General features: G+C 44.6%; 1 protein-coding gene across 4 annotated transcripts in view; it reads right to left on the bottom strand.

Moving 5' to 3' along the window:
* SPOCK3 (SPARC/osteonectin, cwcv and kazal like domains proteoglycan 3) overlaps positions 1-13,457 on the bottom strand; it is a 366,633-nt gene extending 353,176 nt beyond the window's left edge. For 2 of the 4 annotated variants that reach the window (XM_021074206.1, XM_021074208.1), the window contains exon 1: positions 12,564-13,007. In XM_021074206.1, the coding sequence (XP_020929865.1) occupies positions 12,564-12,734 (171 nt within the window). In that variant the 5' untranslated portion in view covers positions 12,735-13,007. Of the gene's footprint in view, positions 1-12,563; positions 13,008-13,063 lie in introns of those variants that run through there. The other 2 variants (XM_021074207.1, XM_021074205.1) reach the window with 2 other exon arrangements.

The raw sequence follows: 18,582 nt of genomic DNA, 5'->3' as shown, positions 1-18,582 counted from the left end.
AATGGGCTTTAACTTCACCTAAGATGACCTATACCTAAAAGTACCTGCAAATTATGAGAATTACTATTCACGAGGCACTTATTTTTGGAGTCCAAGGTGACAACTATGGAGTAAAGAAACCTGAAAGCCACTCGAGCAGACCAATCAGAAGTCATCACACAGCTTTCAGTTCAAAAATTGTGTGGGAGTTCCCGTCTTGGTGCAGTGGAAATGAATCTGACTAGGAACCATGAGGTTGCAGCAGTGCAAATGAATCCGACTACGAACCATGAGGTTGCGGGTTTGATCCCTGGCCTTGTTCAGTGGGTTAAGGCCCTGGCGTTGCCGTGAGCTGTGGTGTAGGTTGCAGGCACAGCTTGGATCCCGTGTTGCTGTGGCTCTGGTGTAGGCCAGCGGCTACAGCTCCGATTTGACCCCTAGCCTGGGATCCTCCATATGCTGAGGGTGTGGCCCTAAAAAGACAAAAAAAAAAAAAAAAAAAAAATTGACTATGTGAACATAACCATACCAGAGCCCCATGGTCGTGAACTTGATCTCAGATGATGTTAGGTGTTTCCTCCATTCTGCCCTGGGTACCAAGGGTGGGGCCACACCTGAGACTAGCTTGAGCCTATGCCAGCAGGAAAGGCGCTTGTCACCCATCACTGAGGACAAGTGGCCCCAGTGCTCCCCAAACTACAAGTCCAAGAAGGCAACGCAAGTAAACAAAGAGGTTCTTGGTCCAAGAGTAAACACAAGGCTTTTGGCAGCAAAGGCTCGCTGGCTTTCAGCTTCTCAGCAAAGAAAGCAGTCCTAGAACTGGATTCCAGCTCCCAGGCTGACCCCCAATCCCTGGTAGTTCTCAGCGACACTCAAAACCAGGGACAGGGCAAACACTGAAAATGCAGTTTCCCCCAAATACTTCTTTAGTCCTCAAAAATGATGTGAGATGTCCTCCCCGATCTTCACAATTAACTTGCTATCAGAATTAAACAGGCCCTTCCCCACCGGCAATTTTCCCATGTTTTAAATTTAACTTAGGAAGATACGTGGAATAAAAAAATAACAGAAGGCATTCGATTGTGAAATGAACGATTTTTAAATGACAATCAAACTAGCAAGCAAAGTCGATGCGTTTAATCACCAAGAAATTCTGAGGATAACATGTTAAGCATGTTGATTGACTAAAACCTTGACTGTGGCTGAGGGTCATGTTCACATTTCACAGCTTCCAAGCCAGCAGCACTTCAGGCACCCGCGTGGGGCATGCCTTTAATGCACAGTTTCACAAATATGACAGTTCTTTAAAAGGGCATGACATCTCACTCCAAGAGAAATTAGATTTCATGTCAAAGAAAGACGTCTCAGGGTCCACGAGGCCAGTGCTTGTGGACGCTGTGTTCCAGAAAAGCTGTGCCTCCGGGAATATTCACAGGAGACGAATCTGACTGCCAGGCACGTGGAGAACATCACGAACATGGGCCAGTCCTGTCCGAAGACCTCACCCTACACCGCAGGCGCAAAGGCCTAGAAACGCTCAACATTCTAAAGCTGCTCTTTGCAGCAGCTGACACCACGTGCCAAGACAACTGGCAAGTTCTATTTCAGATGAGCCTGCTTAGAACACCCCTGTGAATATTTTGAAGGTCACAAAGTGGCCTGGAGAAAAGTAAATGTGAGCTGTGATTAGGAGACTACCCAGTTACTACCTTTAGTAAGCATTTTACCAGATTCGGAAAGATAATGGCCAGTGATGTTTTATATATTTGGGGGACACAACTAGATCAGGTTGTTGCACTTTTGGCCCTTCTCCTTCCTTTGTTCCTGTGAAATAATAGGCTTTTCCTTATGCTAAAAATAAAAACCAACAGAATTATCTGGAACACTCACCATGTTCCAAAACTGACTGTATGCATTCATTTCAATTTTCATCAGGTATTTCATATAACTAGTTATTTCATATTAATACTTAGTATAAAATTTAGCACCCAATAAGTTCACTGTTAATTTTAATAGCTACAAAATGCAGAAATGATTAATTTTAATTCACTCCATATTTTCTTCAGTATGGCAGCTAATTAATTTTGCTCTTTTGCTATAAAACTCTGAAAACAGAGAATTCATGTTCAATGAAACAGTTCATACTTAATAATAACATCAATGAAATTCTAGATGGATGAAGACCTCAAAATAACAGACAACAAAATTATTTTAACATACTACCTTAAATATTAATGTAATTTCATCTTTTAAAAAGTCAACAGGGAGTTCCCTGGCAGCCCAGCAGGTTAAAGATCTGATATTGTCACTGCTGTGCCCCAGGTCACTGCTGTGGCACAGGTTCAATCCCTGACCCAGGAACTTCTGCATGCCATGGGTGTGGCCAAAAAAAAAGAAAAAAGGTCAACAGAATTACATCAATCTTCAATAGCCAACACTGGGAAATATAAAAAAAAAAATGTGATGTACTGTTGACAGACATGGTCAGGCTGTCTCAGAACCCACTCAATACTGAGCACACTTACAAGTAAAGGTAGGTGTTGATTACATATAATGAGAATTTGTGAATGCCTGGTCTTAAACTGTAAGACATAATTCCTTTCCCTTTTCCACTTTCTCTACTTTGAAAATAAATCCACAGCTGTAGTGGGAATTTAGGCACAATGGTGCCCTAACAGTTTCCAAAGAGGCTGCAGTTGCCCCGTAAGGACACAGCAGCTCTGTAAGGACACCTTAGTGGTCCTTTCAACATCACCCCTACCCACCTGACATATGCAGAACTGTCCCGTGATCTCAAGATGCACTAATGTGAGAATGCCAGTGGCATGCAGGGTCCCATGTGCTGTGCCTGTGGGGATAAACACTGTTCTCTGAGCAACACTGTGCTGAAGGCCTCCTGGCCTCCTGTTCACACACATAACTTATATAAAACTAAAGAACTCAGGCTGCTGGAAGCCTTCTATTGTAGCTTCGAGACTGTAACGAACATTCTAAGTCTTTATCAATTCATTGGTCTAGCAGAAAAGAATATAAAGTTACTGTGACTTTTAAAGTAAACTCATGTAAGTTGCTTGTCATGACTCATGTAAAGTGGTCAACTGTTAAATAATAAAAAAAAAAAGACATGATCTTCAGAGCTAGAGAGAGTAGGTTCAGATCTTAAGCAGGTTAATTAAGCTTGTTGAAACTAAAAGTGTCCCTGTTTGCAGAAAGTATATCAATAATGTCTACTTTTTAGGTTGTTTAAAAACTTAATTAAAAACGGACAAAGGACTTGAATAGACATTTCTCCTGAGGTGACATAGAGATGGCCATCAAGCACATGAAAAGATGTTCAACATCTAATCATCAGGGAAACAATAATCAGAATCCAGGGAAACAAACATCAGAATCGTAATGAGCATCACCTCACATGTGTCAGAATGGCCATCATCCAAAAACAGAAAAAAGTGGTGGCAAGGCTGTGGGGAAACTGCAATCTTCGTGCACTGTTGGTGGGGATGTGAACTTGTGCAGCCACTGTGGAGAACAGTATGGAGGTTCCTAAAAATATTTTAAATAGAACTATTGTACAATCCAGCACGCCCAATTCTGAGTATCTATCCAAAGAATAGAAACGAGGATCCAGAAGAGAAATCTGCACCCATGTTCCTGGCAGCCTCTTTCACTACAGCCAAGAGGCAACCACAACCTGAGGGCCCATCAGTGGATGAGCAGATAAACACATGTGGTTTACCCACACAATGGAATATTACTCATTTTAAAAAGCTGAAATCCTGCCATCTGCAACAACATGGATGGACTTTGAGGTCATTCTGCTAAGTAAAATAAACCAGTCACCAAAACACAAACCCTGTTTGACTCTACTCACATGAGAAATCCAATGTGGTCAAATTAATGGAAACAAAGGGCTGTAAAGGCTGCGGGAGGTGGCAGGGAGTTGTGTTCACCACAGGCAGAGGTCTATTCTGCAAGATGAAATAGCTCTAGAGATGGGCGTACAGCAATGCGAATATGCTGTAATATTCCTTAACTATACACTTAAAGATGGAAAATATGACAATGCTATATTACATGTTTTTTACAATCAAAAATATTTTTTAAAGACTATACTACACGTCACATGTATGTAATGTGCCCGGCATGTGACTCGCAAAGACCGTGTTTCCAGACCCAGAAGTGGATACCACAGTGTGTAAGGTCAAGGCTGTGGAACCCAAATGCCAGGGCTGCTAGAGCCCTGGGTGACAAGAGAGACCCAGGAGGCAAGACAAGCAGTTCCCAGACACATAGACCCCCCTGGGCAGGGGATGTTTGCAAGACTGAGCCAGACCCATGAGTGGCCTGCTTTCCCTCTGGGTCCCTGCTTGGCCTCCTTCCTGCAACTGTCTGCATCCTGGCCCCTGAGGGGGAGGGAGGCCAGGTTGCTGCCCCCATGGCCTCCCCCTCACGCCCTTCCTACTGGACAGAAACTGGCTGATGGAGCCCCTGGAGGGACAACCCTGAAGCCAGGCCTGGACAGCGGCCCCAGTGCTGCTGATACAGGTGGGGAGAAGTGCAATCGTGCTTTGCCTGGGCCTGACTCAGGCCCCTCACGCAGGAGCTCAGCCTGTTGCCACCTGACACAGCTGCCACCAGAAGCCAGGCAGAAGGGAGAGAAGGACAGACCACTGGCCGCTCCCTGACCACTCTGGGCTCAGCTGCACAACCATGACCTGAAGTGTGGTCATCAAAGAAGAGAAGGATATGCATGCTTTGATGTTACATAGAGGGCAGCAAAAAGGAAGACTGCAGAGCAGCAACATTCTGAGGCCAAAGAGAAACTGCAGGAAAAGACGTGACCGTCTTGGCAGAGGGAGTGCCGAGACGCTTCGCACACAGTCCACGGTCAAGTGGACATGATGGCCTTGGTGCAGCGCACCTACCGCGGGCCCTGTGTATCAATGGGCTCCGGCAGTTTAGAATGTGAAACCTTACATTTTCAAAAAGTGTTCCTTCAAATTATGAAACTGGGCTTGGAATGGTCAGTGGCGGGCACACAGCTGAAAGCCCTGCTCAGGGCTGTACAGCAGGCACCCGGCTTGCAGGGCTCTTCCCAGTCCAGGCTTCAAGCTGGTCACTGTGTGGGATGGGAGGGCAGAGCACCACCGGCCACGACGGTCCAGAGGTCACAGCCTAGAGGGCAGGGGAGGCTGCAAACTAAGAGAAGCAGAACGAGAAAGAAGATAAAAGGATTTCCGTAGATGGGTGGACACTGTAAATACTCCAGGAGCCTACAGGAGCTGGATATGTGTGCAGAAGATTCACAGATTGTTTTAAAAAATAAACACGTAGAGAGTTCCTGTCATGGCTCAGTGGTTAAGATCCTGACTAGTATCCATGAAGATGTGGGTTCGATCCCTGGCTTCCCTCAGTGGGTTAAGGATCTGGTGTTGCCGTGATCTGTGGTGTAGGTCACAGACACGGCTCAGATCCCGCATTACTGTGGCTGTGGTGTAGGCTGGCAGGTGCAGCTCTGATTCTACCCCTAGCCTGGGAACTTCCATATGCCGTGGGTGCTGCCCCCCAAAATAAATAAGTACATAAATACATAAAACAAAATAATCCTGGCCCAGATCATGAAAACTCAAGTTGTGTAAGAACATAAAATGTTATTCTGAGTCAGAATCCTGAGCTCTAGAAGCAGTCTTATTATAAGAGTAGGAACATAAATGCGTTAGAGCAGTGCCTAATGTTCCTTCTATATATCTAGTGAAAATCATAAGTCCAAGCATATAATTCCCAGCAGGCTGACTTTCTATAGAAACCAGGAAGGCACGCAGTGACCCCACATATGACAACAAAGGAGACAGTGCTCTCAACTTATGAGCTGTGGAGATTTTAACCAGAAAAAGTGATATATGTTTAACAACACTGCAGGGGAATTGTCTGCTTTCTAATCAGCCTATAAAGATAATACCTATAATGCAACATACAATCACCTTGGTTTTCTAATTAATCTGTTACCCATTTGAAGACACACATACACACATGTAAACCATATAGACAACACATGTTTATACATAAACCCATACAGCATAGCTGTAAACATAGAGAATATATGTTCACACCCGTGTACAGAGTATCTTATCTCTCACTCTGCTTAGTTACCCTTTCCTAATGCACTAGAAGTTATGACAGTGGGAGAGTTAAAAGTGTTACCTAGACCTCTAACTTCTGCATGTTAGAACCAAGCCAGGGAAAAATCAACTAAATTCTGTACTCAATTCCGGCTTCTTGACGATGTCTGACAACGTGATGTCAGCTCTACCCAAAAGCCCCTCTGCAGACACTGCACATGCGTGGGCACCAACGGACCTGCCTTCCTCATGTGATGCTGACTTGACAAAACCAATCCTATATCCTGACACAGGGTGAGTATGGTGGTGGAGGTGATGGTAAGAAACAGGAATGTGGGTGGTTGTACCGTAACGAGGGCTTAACTAGGGCCACTGTTTAATGTGAACCACTGCTTAACTAGGACCCCAATGACCAGGAGAGGTCAGGATGTTGCTTGGGGATGGCCCTTTGCTGTTGGGGTCACTCACTGCCCAGAATCTTCAAAGACCCTGTTGCTTCCCTACTAGGTCAACTGCCTCTTTCCTGAGTGAATTCCCTAGTGATTTCAACAGTCCAACATCAAAAAACACTGCCTGCTAGAGTTTACCAGCTCTGATCTGCAGAAATGCACACTATCTACAAAGGCTGTTACAAATGGGGATTTTTTAACATAGCATAGCCCACTGTCCTCAAAAGTTCAAAAGTGAGAGAAGAACATTCATGAGAATGCAATGAATTAACTGTGAAGAAACCCCAAGCCCCCATGTTCCCAGATGTGATAAAGCACAAAGCTACGACCTTTTGAAATGTGTTTGTACAGTGAGAAACACCAAAAATGTACTTAAAAAAAAAAATCAGAACTGGATATCCATTACTGAGAAAGTATTCCTGGACAGAGAGAGAGTGGTTTAATTTGTTAAATTTCTCCAAACTGTTAATAATTGTTTAATTTTATTTTTGGAGCATATTGTTGAGAAGGAAAGTAACAAAACTCTTGCCTGCTGTGAAAGCACCACAAAAGCAATCCTTTCACAAGAGATATGGATTTGAACTGCACACCTGAAATGTACACAGTTGTATTTGTCAATTACATCTCAGTACCAGGGAGAAACCCTCAGCCAGGGCTCCTAGAAATCTAGGGAAAGTGTTGAGAGAGGTCCTTCAAAACATTTTTCACTGTCTGCATTACAATGCCTTTAAAGCAAGAGTTCTTTCCTTGGGGGAGGCAGCGAAATCTGACTTCCTAATGCCCTTCAAGTTAACAGACTCAGGGGCCTTTATCCCTCTGCAACCCTGAGGCACCCAGAAATATCCCTCCCTATCAACCCTTCTCTCTCAAATAATCTGTACACTCCAGACCCTCAACTCAGATGAAAAGGGAAAGACCAAGAAAAGAGAAGTCCATAAAGGTTTACTTACTAGTCAGTATATCCAAATCAGGTATTTTCACAAGACTAACTTAGAATTTGAGAGCCTCTGAGACACTTCAACCTATATTTCACATTTTTACCACAGTTTATACCTCCTTAAATTTATGTTAAGGTTGCATTTTAAAAGTTAAATTGTAAAACTTTGCTGTGTTCAGATTTATCTAAAGAGTATGTGAAATCACCAAGGAACAAATGTAACTAAACTTGATTCTGCAACACAGAGGGTAACCACTTCTTAAAGTTCAAAAATGAGCCCCAGGTGTTTTGTTTTGTGAGGTGATGGAGTTGTGGTTACAATTTTTTTCAGACTCTACTTTTATAGAGCAGTTTTAGGTTCATGGAAAAATTGAAAGGAGGGTACAGAGGTTTCTCATACACCCCCTGCCCACACAGGCATGAATCCCCGCATTATCAACACCCCACCAGATTGTTCATGTGTTACAACTGATCACACAACACTGGGTCGTCACAATCACCCCAAGTCCATGGTTTGCCTTAGGGTTCACCCTCGGGCTGTCTGTTCTATGGGCGTGGACAAAAGCACAGTGATAGGCATCCACCATCAGACTATCATTACAGAGTATATTCATGGCCCTAAAATTCTTCTGTGGTGCATGCATCTTATCAAATTATGGTTTTCTCTGGATATATGCCCAGGAGTGAGACTGCCGAGTCATACTGTAACTCTATTTTCAGTTTTTTTAAGGAATCTCCATGTTGTATATACTCAAAGAAAACAAAAACACTAATTCTAAAAGATACATGCACCCCAATGTTCACTGCAGTGCTATTCACAATGGCCAAGACATGGAAGAAACCTAAGGGTGCAGTGACTGATGAATGGATGAAGAAGGTGTGGTTCATATACACAACAGAATATGACTTAGCCATTCAAAGAATGAAATGATGCCATTTGCAGCCACATGGCCGCCACTAGAGATTCTCATACTAAGTCAAATGGAAAAGAATCCCAAAGGACTACAGATACATATATTACATATATATGTATAATATACATTACATGAGTATATATTTTGTATTTATACATATATATATAAAACTGAGTCACTTTGCTCTATACCTGAAACTAACACAACATTGTGAATCAACTACATTTCAATAAAAATTTAAAAATAAAGTATCTCTGACTTTAAAAATAAATCCTCTGTGATCTACTTGTTCATCCCTACTTTGCCCTTCTACCCCCCAGCCCCTGCTATTTTTGTTGAAAAATAAATATAATCTAAAAGCATTTGGATTTCATTTTAAGGATAGAATTCTGATGTTATGAGTTATTTAAAATTAGCAAGGCAGGAGTTCCCGTTGTGGTTCAGTGGGTTATGAACCTGACTAGTATCCATGAGAATGTGGGTTCGATCCCTGGCCTCACTCAGTGAGTTAAGGATCTGGTGTTGCCATGAACTGTGGCGTAAATCACAGACATGACTCAGATCCTGCATTGCTGTGGCTGTGGTGTAGGCTAGCAGCTGTAGCTCCAATTAGACCCCTAGCCTGGGAACTTCCATATGCCATAGGTACGGCCCTGAAAAGCCAAACAAATTGAAAAAATAGTAATAAATTTAGCAAGGCCATCATTACCACTTTTGCTAGATTTTCACTGTATCACTACCAACATACAGCATCCTTTCTGTCACTCTTAAATACTAGATGTCCTCCAGTGAAGTCAGTAACAGGTAAGGCTGATGGTGGTATCGTATCGTTCTTTGCCAGTTAATCTACTGGTTTCCAAATTCCGTACGTATTTATTACAGGATAAAGAATATTTGGTTTAACTGACTTACAAAATATAATGTTTGAAACATATATGAACTATTTGATGCATGAGCTAATGACTCAGTTTCCTTATCATGACCCTGATTTGCAATTCTCTGAACAGACCACTGTATATATTCATATCTGCAACAACGGGGTGAGGGAGCCCTCTACCCTATGCTTGGTGAAGAGCATGGCGTTTCCACAAGACCCCCACTGAGGAGTCTGGGGATCCTGATTTTATCACCACCGCACAGAGCCAGAAAAGCAGAAAATGCTATGCAAGCAGTATATCTACTAAACATACCCTGTGGTTGAGTTTTTTGTTTATTTCAAAATCACATCATCACATGCTGAACATAAGGCGCTGGCTCTATCTGCCACAATGACATTTAGTGTGTGGACTTCTTTATATCTTTAAGATAAACTTTATGTTTCCTAAAACCTGGGGACTAAGATCGTTACAAGAGTTTTCTACCAATAACCAAATATACGTTTTTCAAAAGGATGAAAGTTCTGTGTCTACATAATGACACGTTTATACACTGAAAAGGGCAACAGCCCTTTATTCCAAGCATTGTTAGTACAGAATGGTCAAAATGACTGGAAGTTTCCTCTATATTAATCCTCACTGTAAGCCTGCCCATGGTTATTACTTCTCCGTAATTTATGCAGAGGACACGGAGGTTACTCATCCTTCATCACTGAGTCATCAATGGCCCTGCTTCCTCTGGTCACCTGCTCTCTGTTCACACTGCCTACCCATGGTCCTTATTTCTAAAACCATACTACATAAAACAATTATTACAGTAAACATATTTAAAGACTGCATTCATTTTAAAAAAATCATTCAATTAAAAAATAATGATGAATGTGTTTTGGACTAATTTTCAAAATAATTTTCAAATATTATTCAAAAGAAGACATTCTTCCAACTTTCATTAAGGAGTTACTTCTAAAACATGAACTGTATAAAAGAGAAGGTGGGATTTAATTCCAGCATCAATTGTGCTAAAATAGGTCCAAAGCTTTTTTCTAAACAAAATTAATTGTATTTTTATGGGAGAAATGCACTAAACAGAAGTACTTCTGTGAAACTATTTCCAAAAGCAGAGGTTCAGATTCCTTGTTTCTTTGTCTTTATACAATCTGAGCAGGCAACTCCATTATTTCAGATATCAGAATTGATGCAGACATTTCAAGGTAAATTCACACAATAGAGACTTATTTCAAGCAATGCCTCATAACCATGTGCTTCCAGCTTAAAATGAATCAAATAAATAAATAGCACCGTGAAAGATACAGAAAAAAAATTACCAGGCTAACAATTCCCTCCAAAGGTAAAGAAAATATTTAAATTGCCAGTGAGGTGTCTGGTCTAAATAAGGGTTCTATATTAAGCATCAGAGTTGAACCTGACACCTCAGCAGACCTGTTATTGTGTTAATAATGTGCAACAGGTGGTTCAAGAGGGAGAGCATGCTCACATCCTGCCTACCCTCCAGAAGTCATCTTCACAAAATGTAACCGCTTTACTAAAAACACTAACGCTGAAACTTGCAGTTTTTTCAAATAAGTCATTATTACACGTTCATGTACATCTGCATGAACTTCAATGAGATATTTGCAAAAAAAAAAAAAAAACCCAAAACCCACAGTAAATCCTTTACTTAAATTTAACATATAATTTGGATGAATTTTCCCCTGAGATCATGTCAGAATGACTGAAAATGCTACAGCAATACGATGCTCTGTCTCTGTGGAAGGCCTGTAGGAATCACAGAATATTTCCAGGCAACTCAGTTCTCAGTTTAAATCAAGCACGTTTACCAATTCTCCAAGGACAGACTGGATTTCTCTTAATTCAATAAGGTAATTTGGATAAAGTCAGAAAATACTATGATATGCAAGGTTTAAAATATATTTTCGAGAAAGAAGCATAAAATTCATTTTTAAAAATTTAAAAGTAGCCAGTAAGTTACGACATGTCATAACAGGAAGCACTGTTTAGTGACAAATATTCAACTTTTTTTCCCAAATGAGGACACGACGAACAGAAAAAATTCCCCAGGTTTTGGAATATCTCATCAGCTAGCTGTCCTTTTGACTGTATTCAACATTAGCATAAACTTGACTAAATCAGGTATGTGAACGGTTGCCAGTGGAAGGGCTTTCATTCGGTAGGAAGCCGTTCATGAAGCAGGTAAGAGGGAACCCAGTCATTTCCCACCCCCTGCATCCAGCGGAATACCAATGAGATGCTACGTCGAATTTTAAAGTAAAAATGAGCATTTGTCGCGGAATCCAACTGCCAGAACCCAATCCACATTCGGCTGGGCTGGTCGGCCACTTCAGGTGAAGGGTGTGGGGAGAAATGGGATGAAACCAGCCCCAGCTTCCACTCACTATCCCAATTTCTCACATCAGGACGGAGAGCGGGCCTGAGCAAACAGACTCGCCTCCTCATGAGGCGCGGAGGCCCGGGGCCCGGGGTCCTCAGGTGTGCGGAGCCCGCCGGCGCCTCGGCCCCCGCCCTCCCCAGCGCGAGTTTAGGGGGGAGGGGCAGCCCCACCTGGACCAGCGCGCTAGGCCCCGCGGCTCCGCTGAGTCCGCGTCCGGTGGACACTGAGCGGCGGGTGAACAGCGACCGGCGGGTGCACAGCGACCCGCTGTCGCGGTCTCAGGTACAGGTTACGTCTCCATAGCCTTCATCATCCTTTAGGAAGCTCCCAGGTTGGGGGGGTGGGGAGATGAGGAGGTGGGGGGAGGGTACACAGCTTAACCCTCTCACGCTGCCCCTGAGGACGCCCAGCCGCCCACCCTCCCCGCGCAGCATCCGTGATATCGTAATCAGGGTTATGTCCAAGCCGGGTGTGGAAGCTGACGCCTGGCACAGGTCGGTTAGGCGGGTTTTGTCATCGTCTCACTCGGGCCACCAGACCCCTCCCCCGGTTCCCGGGAGCGGGAGGGCACCAATGATCCCACACCATCCCGTCTCCCCTCGGGCTCCCAGGTGGGCCACTCGGGGCGGGATCCCCTTGGCCGTGCCCGCCAGCGCCGGACACCGTGCAAAGTTGGGCGGGTAGCACTTTGCAAACCTCTGGGTGCGGGGAGGGGACTGTGGAGATCTGGGGACACTCGAACCCCATGCGTCAGGCAGGCGACTCCCCTGCCCCAACACCGCGCGGCCTCCGAGGCACCCACTTCCCTGCCACGCGCCCCGACCCCGACCCCGACCCAGCCCGGGGCGGCGCGCTCCAGCGCGGTTATGCTCCGACTTACGTCTCGGAATCGGTTCCACTGCCCGGCCTCCCGGTCGTACTGGGACACCGTGCTGAGCCATTGTTTGTCGTCCAGAAAACTGCCGCCGGCCGGCCGGCCCGTGGCCACCGCCAGAGCCTGCGCGCACCAGGCGGCCGCGCACACGCACAGCACGGCCGGCGCCCGGAGCATCTGGGGAAGGAGACACGGGGGCCGCGTCACACCGGGGCCGGGACCGCGCGTCTTGGCCCGGACGGGATCGGGGCACCGCAGGCCGGGAGCGGGTGGGGAGGTGGGGCTCGGCGCAAAGCTGGTGAGCCGCTCGGCCCTGCCTGACGCGCTGGACAGGCTCCTGGAGCCGCTTCCCGGCGCCGCTCCCGGTTCCCGCGGCCGCCGCCCCCGCCGCCCGCAAGCCCAGAGCGCGGGTGCCCACCCGCGGACGCCGCTTCGCTCTGCGCGCACCCCCTTCGCACGCCCCCCCGCCCCCAGTCCCTCTGGCGTCCCGCCTCCTCCCGGCCCACCTTCCTCCCCGGATCCGAGCTGCAGGAGCTCCGGATGCGACTTGGCTGGAGCGGAGGACTCGGCGTCCGCGCGGCCCCGCATCCGCCTCCCGCCGGCTCCGCACAGGCTCCGGCGCGGCCGCCGACCGGCCTCGCTTCCGAGGGCCGGAGGCTCGGGGCGCTTCTGCACCGGGGCGCACGCGGCACCGGGGCGCTCTCTCTGCCCGCCGCTGCCCTGCGACTCCGAGCTGCTCCCGGCGGAGGAGGGACGGGATCTGAGGACAACTTGGTGCGTCACAGTCGGGGCTCTTCGGACTTCACGCGTCTAGGGGAGGCCAGCTGCCGGCTCTCGAGGATGCGCTGGAGCCCAGAAAATTAGAGCTACGTGCGCATGAACTTCATGTTAAAGGGCGGAAGTTCTTTCTTTTTTAAGAAAACCGGGGGGGGGGGCCGTTTAGGTCCACCCCCATCCCTCAGGTGCTGGACATTATTTTCCTTGGATAAAGACACCGTGGCGACTGTTTACGTTCTAAGACGTGAATCACAAACTTAAAAGCCCAGTCTGTCTCCCTACTGCAAAATGGAAAAGAGCTTGGAAACTCATTTTGCGTTCCAGACATCCATTTCTGACAAAATACTCGGCGCTCTTTGGCTTTCCCACATATTTGAAATAAACTGGAAGGAAATCAGTAATTGGCCCCCTGTGAGCAGAATCGGATGGAGACAGTCCCTCCCACAGACTCAAAGATGTGGGTGCGGTGAATGTTATATGCAAATCAAACATTATTTCAGCCAAAACTACTTCTCCCAAAGCTTCGACCTTTGCAATTTTCCTGGAGCTCCTGAAACTTGAGGAGCTGTTTCAATAACAGCGGTGCCTTCTACCTTCGCCGTTTCAATCTCATACAACATTTGTGTAACATGTTTCAAACTACATTAAAATAGGAATCAGACATGATTCATTAACACAGAAATCAGGATTTAGAAATGCACATATAGTATGTAAAATGCAAGGTAAAAAACTCAGAAAAAAAATATTTCCCACGATTTCCCCTTTTTCTACCCTGATGAATGATACATCAAGGGAAGAAAAAAACAGAATCTGCAATGGCAATTCATGGATGCGCTGGCTGATGTAATCGTGTCAGATTACTCTAAAAACAGGGATGTATACTCATTCTCCAAAGATGTTAATTTGAGCTTCTTACAGTGGCGGTGCCCTCTATGTTAGAATGTTCTCGTTATCCCTCAGGGCATCATGAGATCCTCCTCCACTATGATGGGAAAAACAGAGTGCCTTAGATGAAAATTTGAGGCACAGCAGAAGTGCTTATTAAATTAAAAGTGACCTTCCAACCCCTGAAAAAGATACGTTATTTGCTACAGTATACTTGATGGCAGATAGTGCTGCAAACCCTTCGTCTTCAGTATCCATCACATATTTTAGCATAGGGATCATCTTCTGAGGCTAATGTGTGTGTGTATACATATTCTCCATTTACCCCTCCAAGTGTATGTATTTCACTGCTGACCCTCAGATGTCCTTAGAATCTCTTCACATCTAGCTTTTACTGGCAACTTCCCAAAATGGAGCCCATGTGGACTGCTGCCATTTATAAAAATCTGTGGAAGAACGCTTGGTGACAGCGGTACTTGTCTTGGGAGAAAAGCCTCTAATAGAGTCAAAACTCCAGATCTGACAGTGAGCAGGCTGTGCCACTGGAGTCCTAAGAGATGGAATGAGCCTGTCCTCAGGGTGGCTGTGCTGGCCTGATGGGGTCCAGCTCATCCCCCACTGCCAGCAAAGCTCCTTGAAGTGCTGCCTTCTTCCAAAGCCACCTGTACTGTCAAGGCCAGGCTTCTGGGCACCTTGGGAGTAAGGATAAATTGTGTGATGTGCAGCTCTTAGGGAAGTTCCCTCTGCATTACTGCATGTTGAGCCCTCAAAGAGCCTCTTCTAAGATGTAAAGGATCAGGAGAGAATTCACACTGGAGTTAGCACCTTGGTTGTCAGTTAACGCCTCACTGAGAGCTTGCTGATAGTAAAACGCTGCCACAGGGAAGAGCAGAAGACAGTTAAATGGATCTGACGCCTAGGGGGGTCCAAGTGATCCTTGCAAGTGGGCTAGTGGGTAGAGAGGGGAGTGATACACTGAGAGCCAGTTTAGGGAGGGGGAGCTGATAAAGCAGAACAGGAGGGATGGGCTTGGTGCAGGCAGAGTAAGAAGCTGGCTCAGGACAGTAAGGACAGGGCTAGAGCCTGGTTTGTGTTTCTGATCCTGCTTACAAGGTCAGAGAGCTGGGCAAGACACAGGTCTTCAGATCCCCAGCCCCTTTCCTGTCACTCTGTCACCTCATGCCAATTAATAACCCATAGACCCCATGCAAAGCCAACATTGGGGCCACCCCCAGCTTGAACTTAACTTGTTTCTTTATCCTTTGAACTATTCTTGTGCTAAACATTAAGTTAATCAATCAACAAATGTCTATTACAGAAGATTCTTAGCAAAACTGCTAGGAATTTTTTGTGTGTGTTACATCTGCTTCTTCTCTAAGTTTTCTTATCCTCATTTTATCTTCATTTCATATGCCTCAGTTCTTGAGAGAGAAATACTCAGTATGTAATGACAAGGGGTCTTTTTCTGACCACCTTTGAGATTGGGACCTCTGAAGACCTGCATTTCTTCACAAGCACTCACACACACAGTCACACACAGACACATAGTACACACAGACACACACAAAGATATGCACACCACACAGACACACACACAGTCACATAGATAAACACGCAGTTACACACACATACAGACAGACACACAGAAACATACCACACAGACATACACAAACAGATACCCACACCATACAGACACACACACACACACACACACACACACACACGGCACTTCCTTTTTCGGCTCCCTCAGTAACCTACATGAGGATGTACAGGAAGGGCCCAACTCCTGCATGCCTCCCCGTGGCAGGTAGTGGGCAACCCGTGAGGATGCTGTTGCAGTAAACTCAAGGCCGGTCGGGCCGTGAGGGTCCGAGAAGCTCTGTAGGGTCGTCCCTTTTGCTGTGGCTTCTTGGTCTTCACTCTGGAGAGAAGCTCCTGTTGGGGTCTTCTTTTATGTTCTTCAGTTCCTCCCCATGTCATCTCTATTTCTGTAAGAGATGGGCACACCCCCCCCACCTATGTAGAGTCTAGGAATAAGGGTGAAGGCCCAGACCTCCCCAGAATCTTAGTCCCTGCCTCAAATGACCTTGTCCTTTCAAACACTGGGTCTCAGCAGCATCAAGCCAGGAACCAACAGGAGACCCATAAAGGCACAATTTGGTCATGTCAGAAATACTGGGTTATACAGCCAGGGAACCAATGTCTGGTCTATAAAAGTCAACAGTCTAGAGTGATGCTTTATGCCAACTCCATCTACAAGTTTGAATTCAGCATATAAAGAAGAAGAAGAAAATGAAGCAAAACTCTGGGGTATTAAAAATTCAGGAGGAAAGACCTGCCAACACCACCCTGAACTCATGCCAGGAGGGAGCATTCTGTGTCCTCATTTCAGAATTCTATATGCTGAAACCTTCTAAGTCTTATAAATCACCTGATTGTAATTCAATAGAAAGGAGCAGTAATTACTACAATTTGATTAAGGGGCATCAAAAAATAAATTTTAAAAAGCTAGATTGGAATTGCTAGAATAGTATGACATGCTTTGTTGTTTGTTTTTAGAACCCAACCCATTTGAACAAACTTGAAAAACAGGCCCTCTTGTGATTTAACTTAATCTAAAATGTTAAGTAGAGAAATATACTTTAAAAGCTATAATACCTATGAAAAGCACATCAATCAGGTCAATTACTGTAATTCTTTTGTTTTAATTGACATACAATTGATTTACAATGTCATATTAGTTTTAGGTATGCAGCAAAGTTATTCAGTTATACATACTTACGGATATACATGTATTCTTTTCCAGATTTTTTTCCATTATATTTTATTTCAAGATATTTAATATAGCTTCCTGTGCTATACAGTGGGTCTTTGTTATTTATCTATTTTAAATATAGCACTGTGCATCCGTTAATCCCAACAATTACTGTAATTCTTAAAAAGACATTTTTCAATATTTAATTAATTGATTTCTAAGTGGACAGTATAAGAAAGTGACCAAAAATGCAGTTAAAACTTGGTCTTACTTTACAATGAGATATAACTCTTGACTATCTTTAAGAAAAATATTTTTTAAATTTAATCAACATTAAAATAGATGTTTCTTCAACAAAGACAGACAGATGACCAAAAAGTACATGAAAAGATACTCAACATCGCTAATTAGAGACATGAGGAATCTCATTACTACGATGAGGAATCATCTTATACCAGTCAGAATGGCTATCATCTAAAAGTCTACAAACAGTAAATGCTGAAGAGGCTGTGGAGAAAAGAGAACCCTTCTACACCATTGGTGGAAATGTAAATTGGAACAACCACTGTGGAAAACAGTATGAAGATTCCTCAGAAAACTAAATCTAGAACTACCATATGATCTTGCAATCCCACTCCTGGGCATATGTCTGGAAAAAACTACAATTCAAAAAGATACATGCACGCATGTGTTTATAGCAGCACTATTCATTCACAATAGCCAAGACATGGAAACAGCCTAAGTGTCCATTGACAGATGAATGGATAAAGAAGATGTGGTACATATACATGATGGAATACTACTCAGTCATAAAAAAAGAACAAAATAATGGCATTTGCAGCAACATGGATGGACCTAGAGATTATCATCCTAGTGAAGCAAATCAGACAGTGGAAAACAAACATCAGATGGCATAAGTTATATGTGGAATCCAAGGAAATGGTACATATGAACTTATTTTAAAACCAGAAACAGACTCACAGACTTTGAAAAGAAATTTATGGTTACCAAAGGGGACAGGTGGGAGGAGGGATAAATTAGGAGGTTGGGATTAACAGATACACACTATACATATATACATGCCTATATAGACATATATACCTATCCATCTATATATACACATATGTATACCTATATACCTATGTACAGATACACATAAGAATGTGTGTGAATTTATTCTTTGACTCAGAATCTTATTTGCCCTGAGATGTTACCAAACACAAGCTCGTGTTCTCAACATGCAGTTTGGCCAAACACACCAGAATGTAGGCGTTTGGAGCAGAGAAAGGTTTATCTCAGGCCTGGAAGCAGACAGATGGCTTGTGTGCAAAACCTCTGAATTTCCTGAAGGGTTTCAGCAAAGCTTCAAGGCCAGGTATGACCATCTCTGGCATAGGGCTGGTTGATGGCTATCAGTCCTTTGTGCCAGTAGGTCTAAGGGCTCCTGATCATCAAACAGTTAACTTCTTCTACTTGGTGGGAGTTTTAGCATCCGAAAAGCTCAGGAAATGCATCAGATACTGTCAGAGCAGAGCTACAGCAGAAGATGTGGGGGAGGGCCCCAGAGGCTCCTGGGTGCTGCTGGGTTACAGGAACAGTATTCTCAAA

The sequence above is a fragment of the Sus scrofa genome, chromosome 14 (assembly GCF_000003025.6).
Source record: "Sus scrofa isolate TJ Tabasco breed Duroc chromosome 14, Sscrofa11.1, whole genome shotgun sequence".
Lineage (NCBI taxonomy): Eukaryota > Metazoa > Chordata > Mammalia > Artiodactyla > Suidae > Sus > Sus scrofa.
The sequence above is the reverse complement of the archived record's forward strand: the minus strand, read 5'-3'. Positions and strand labels throughout refer to the sequence as shown.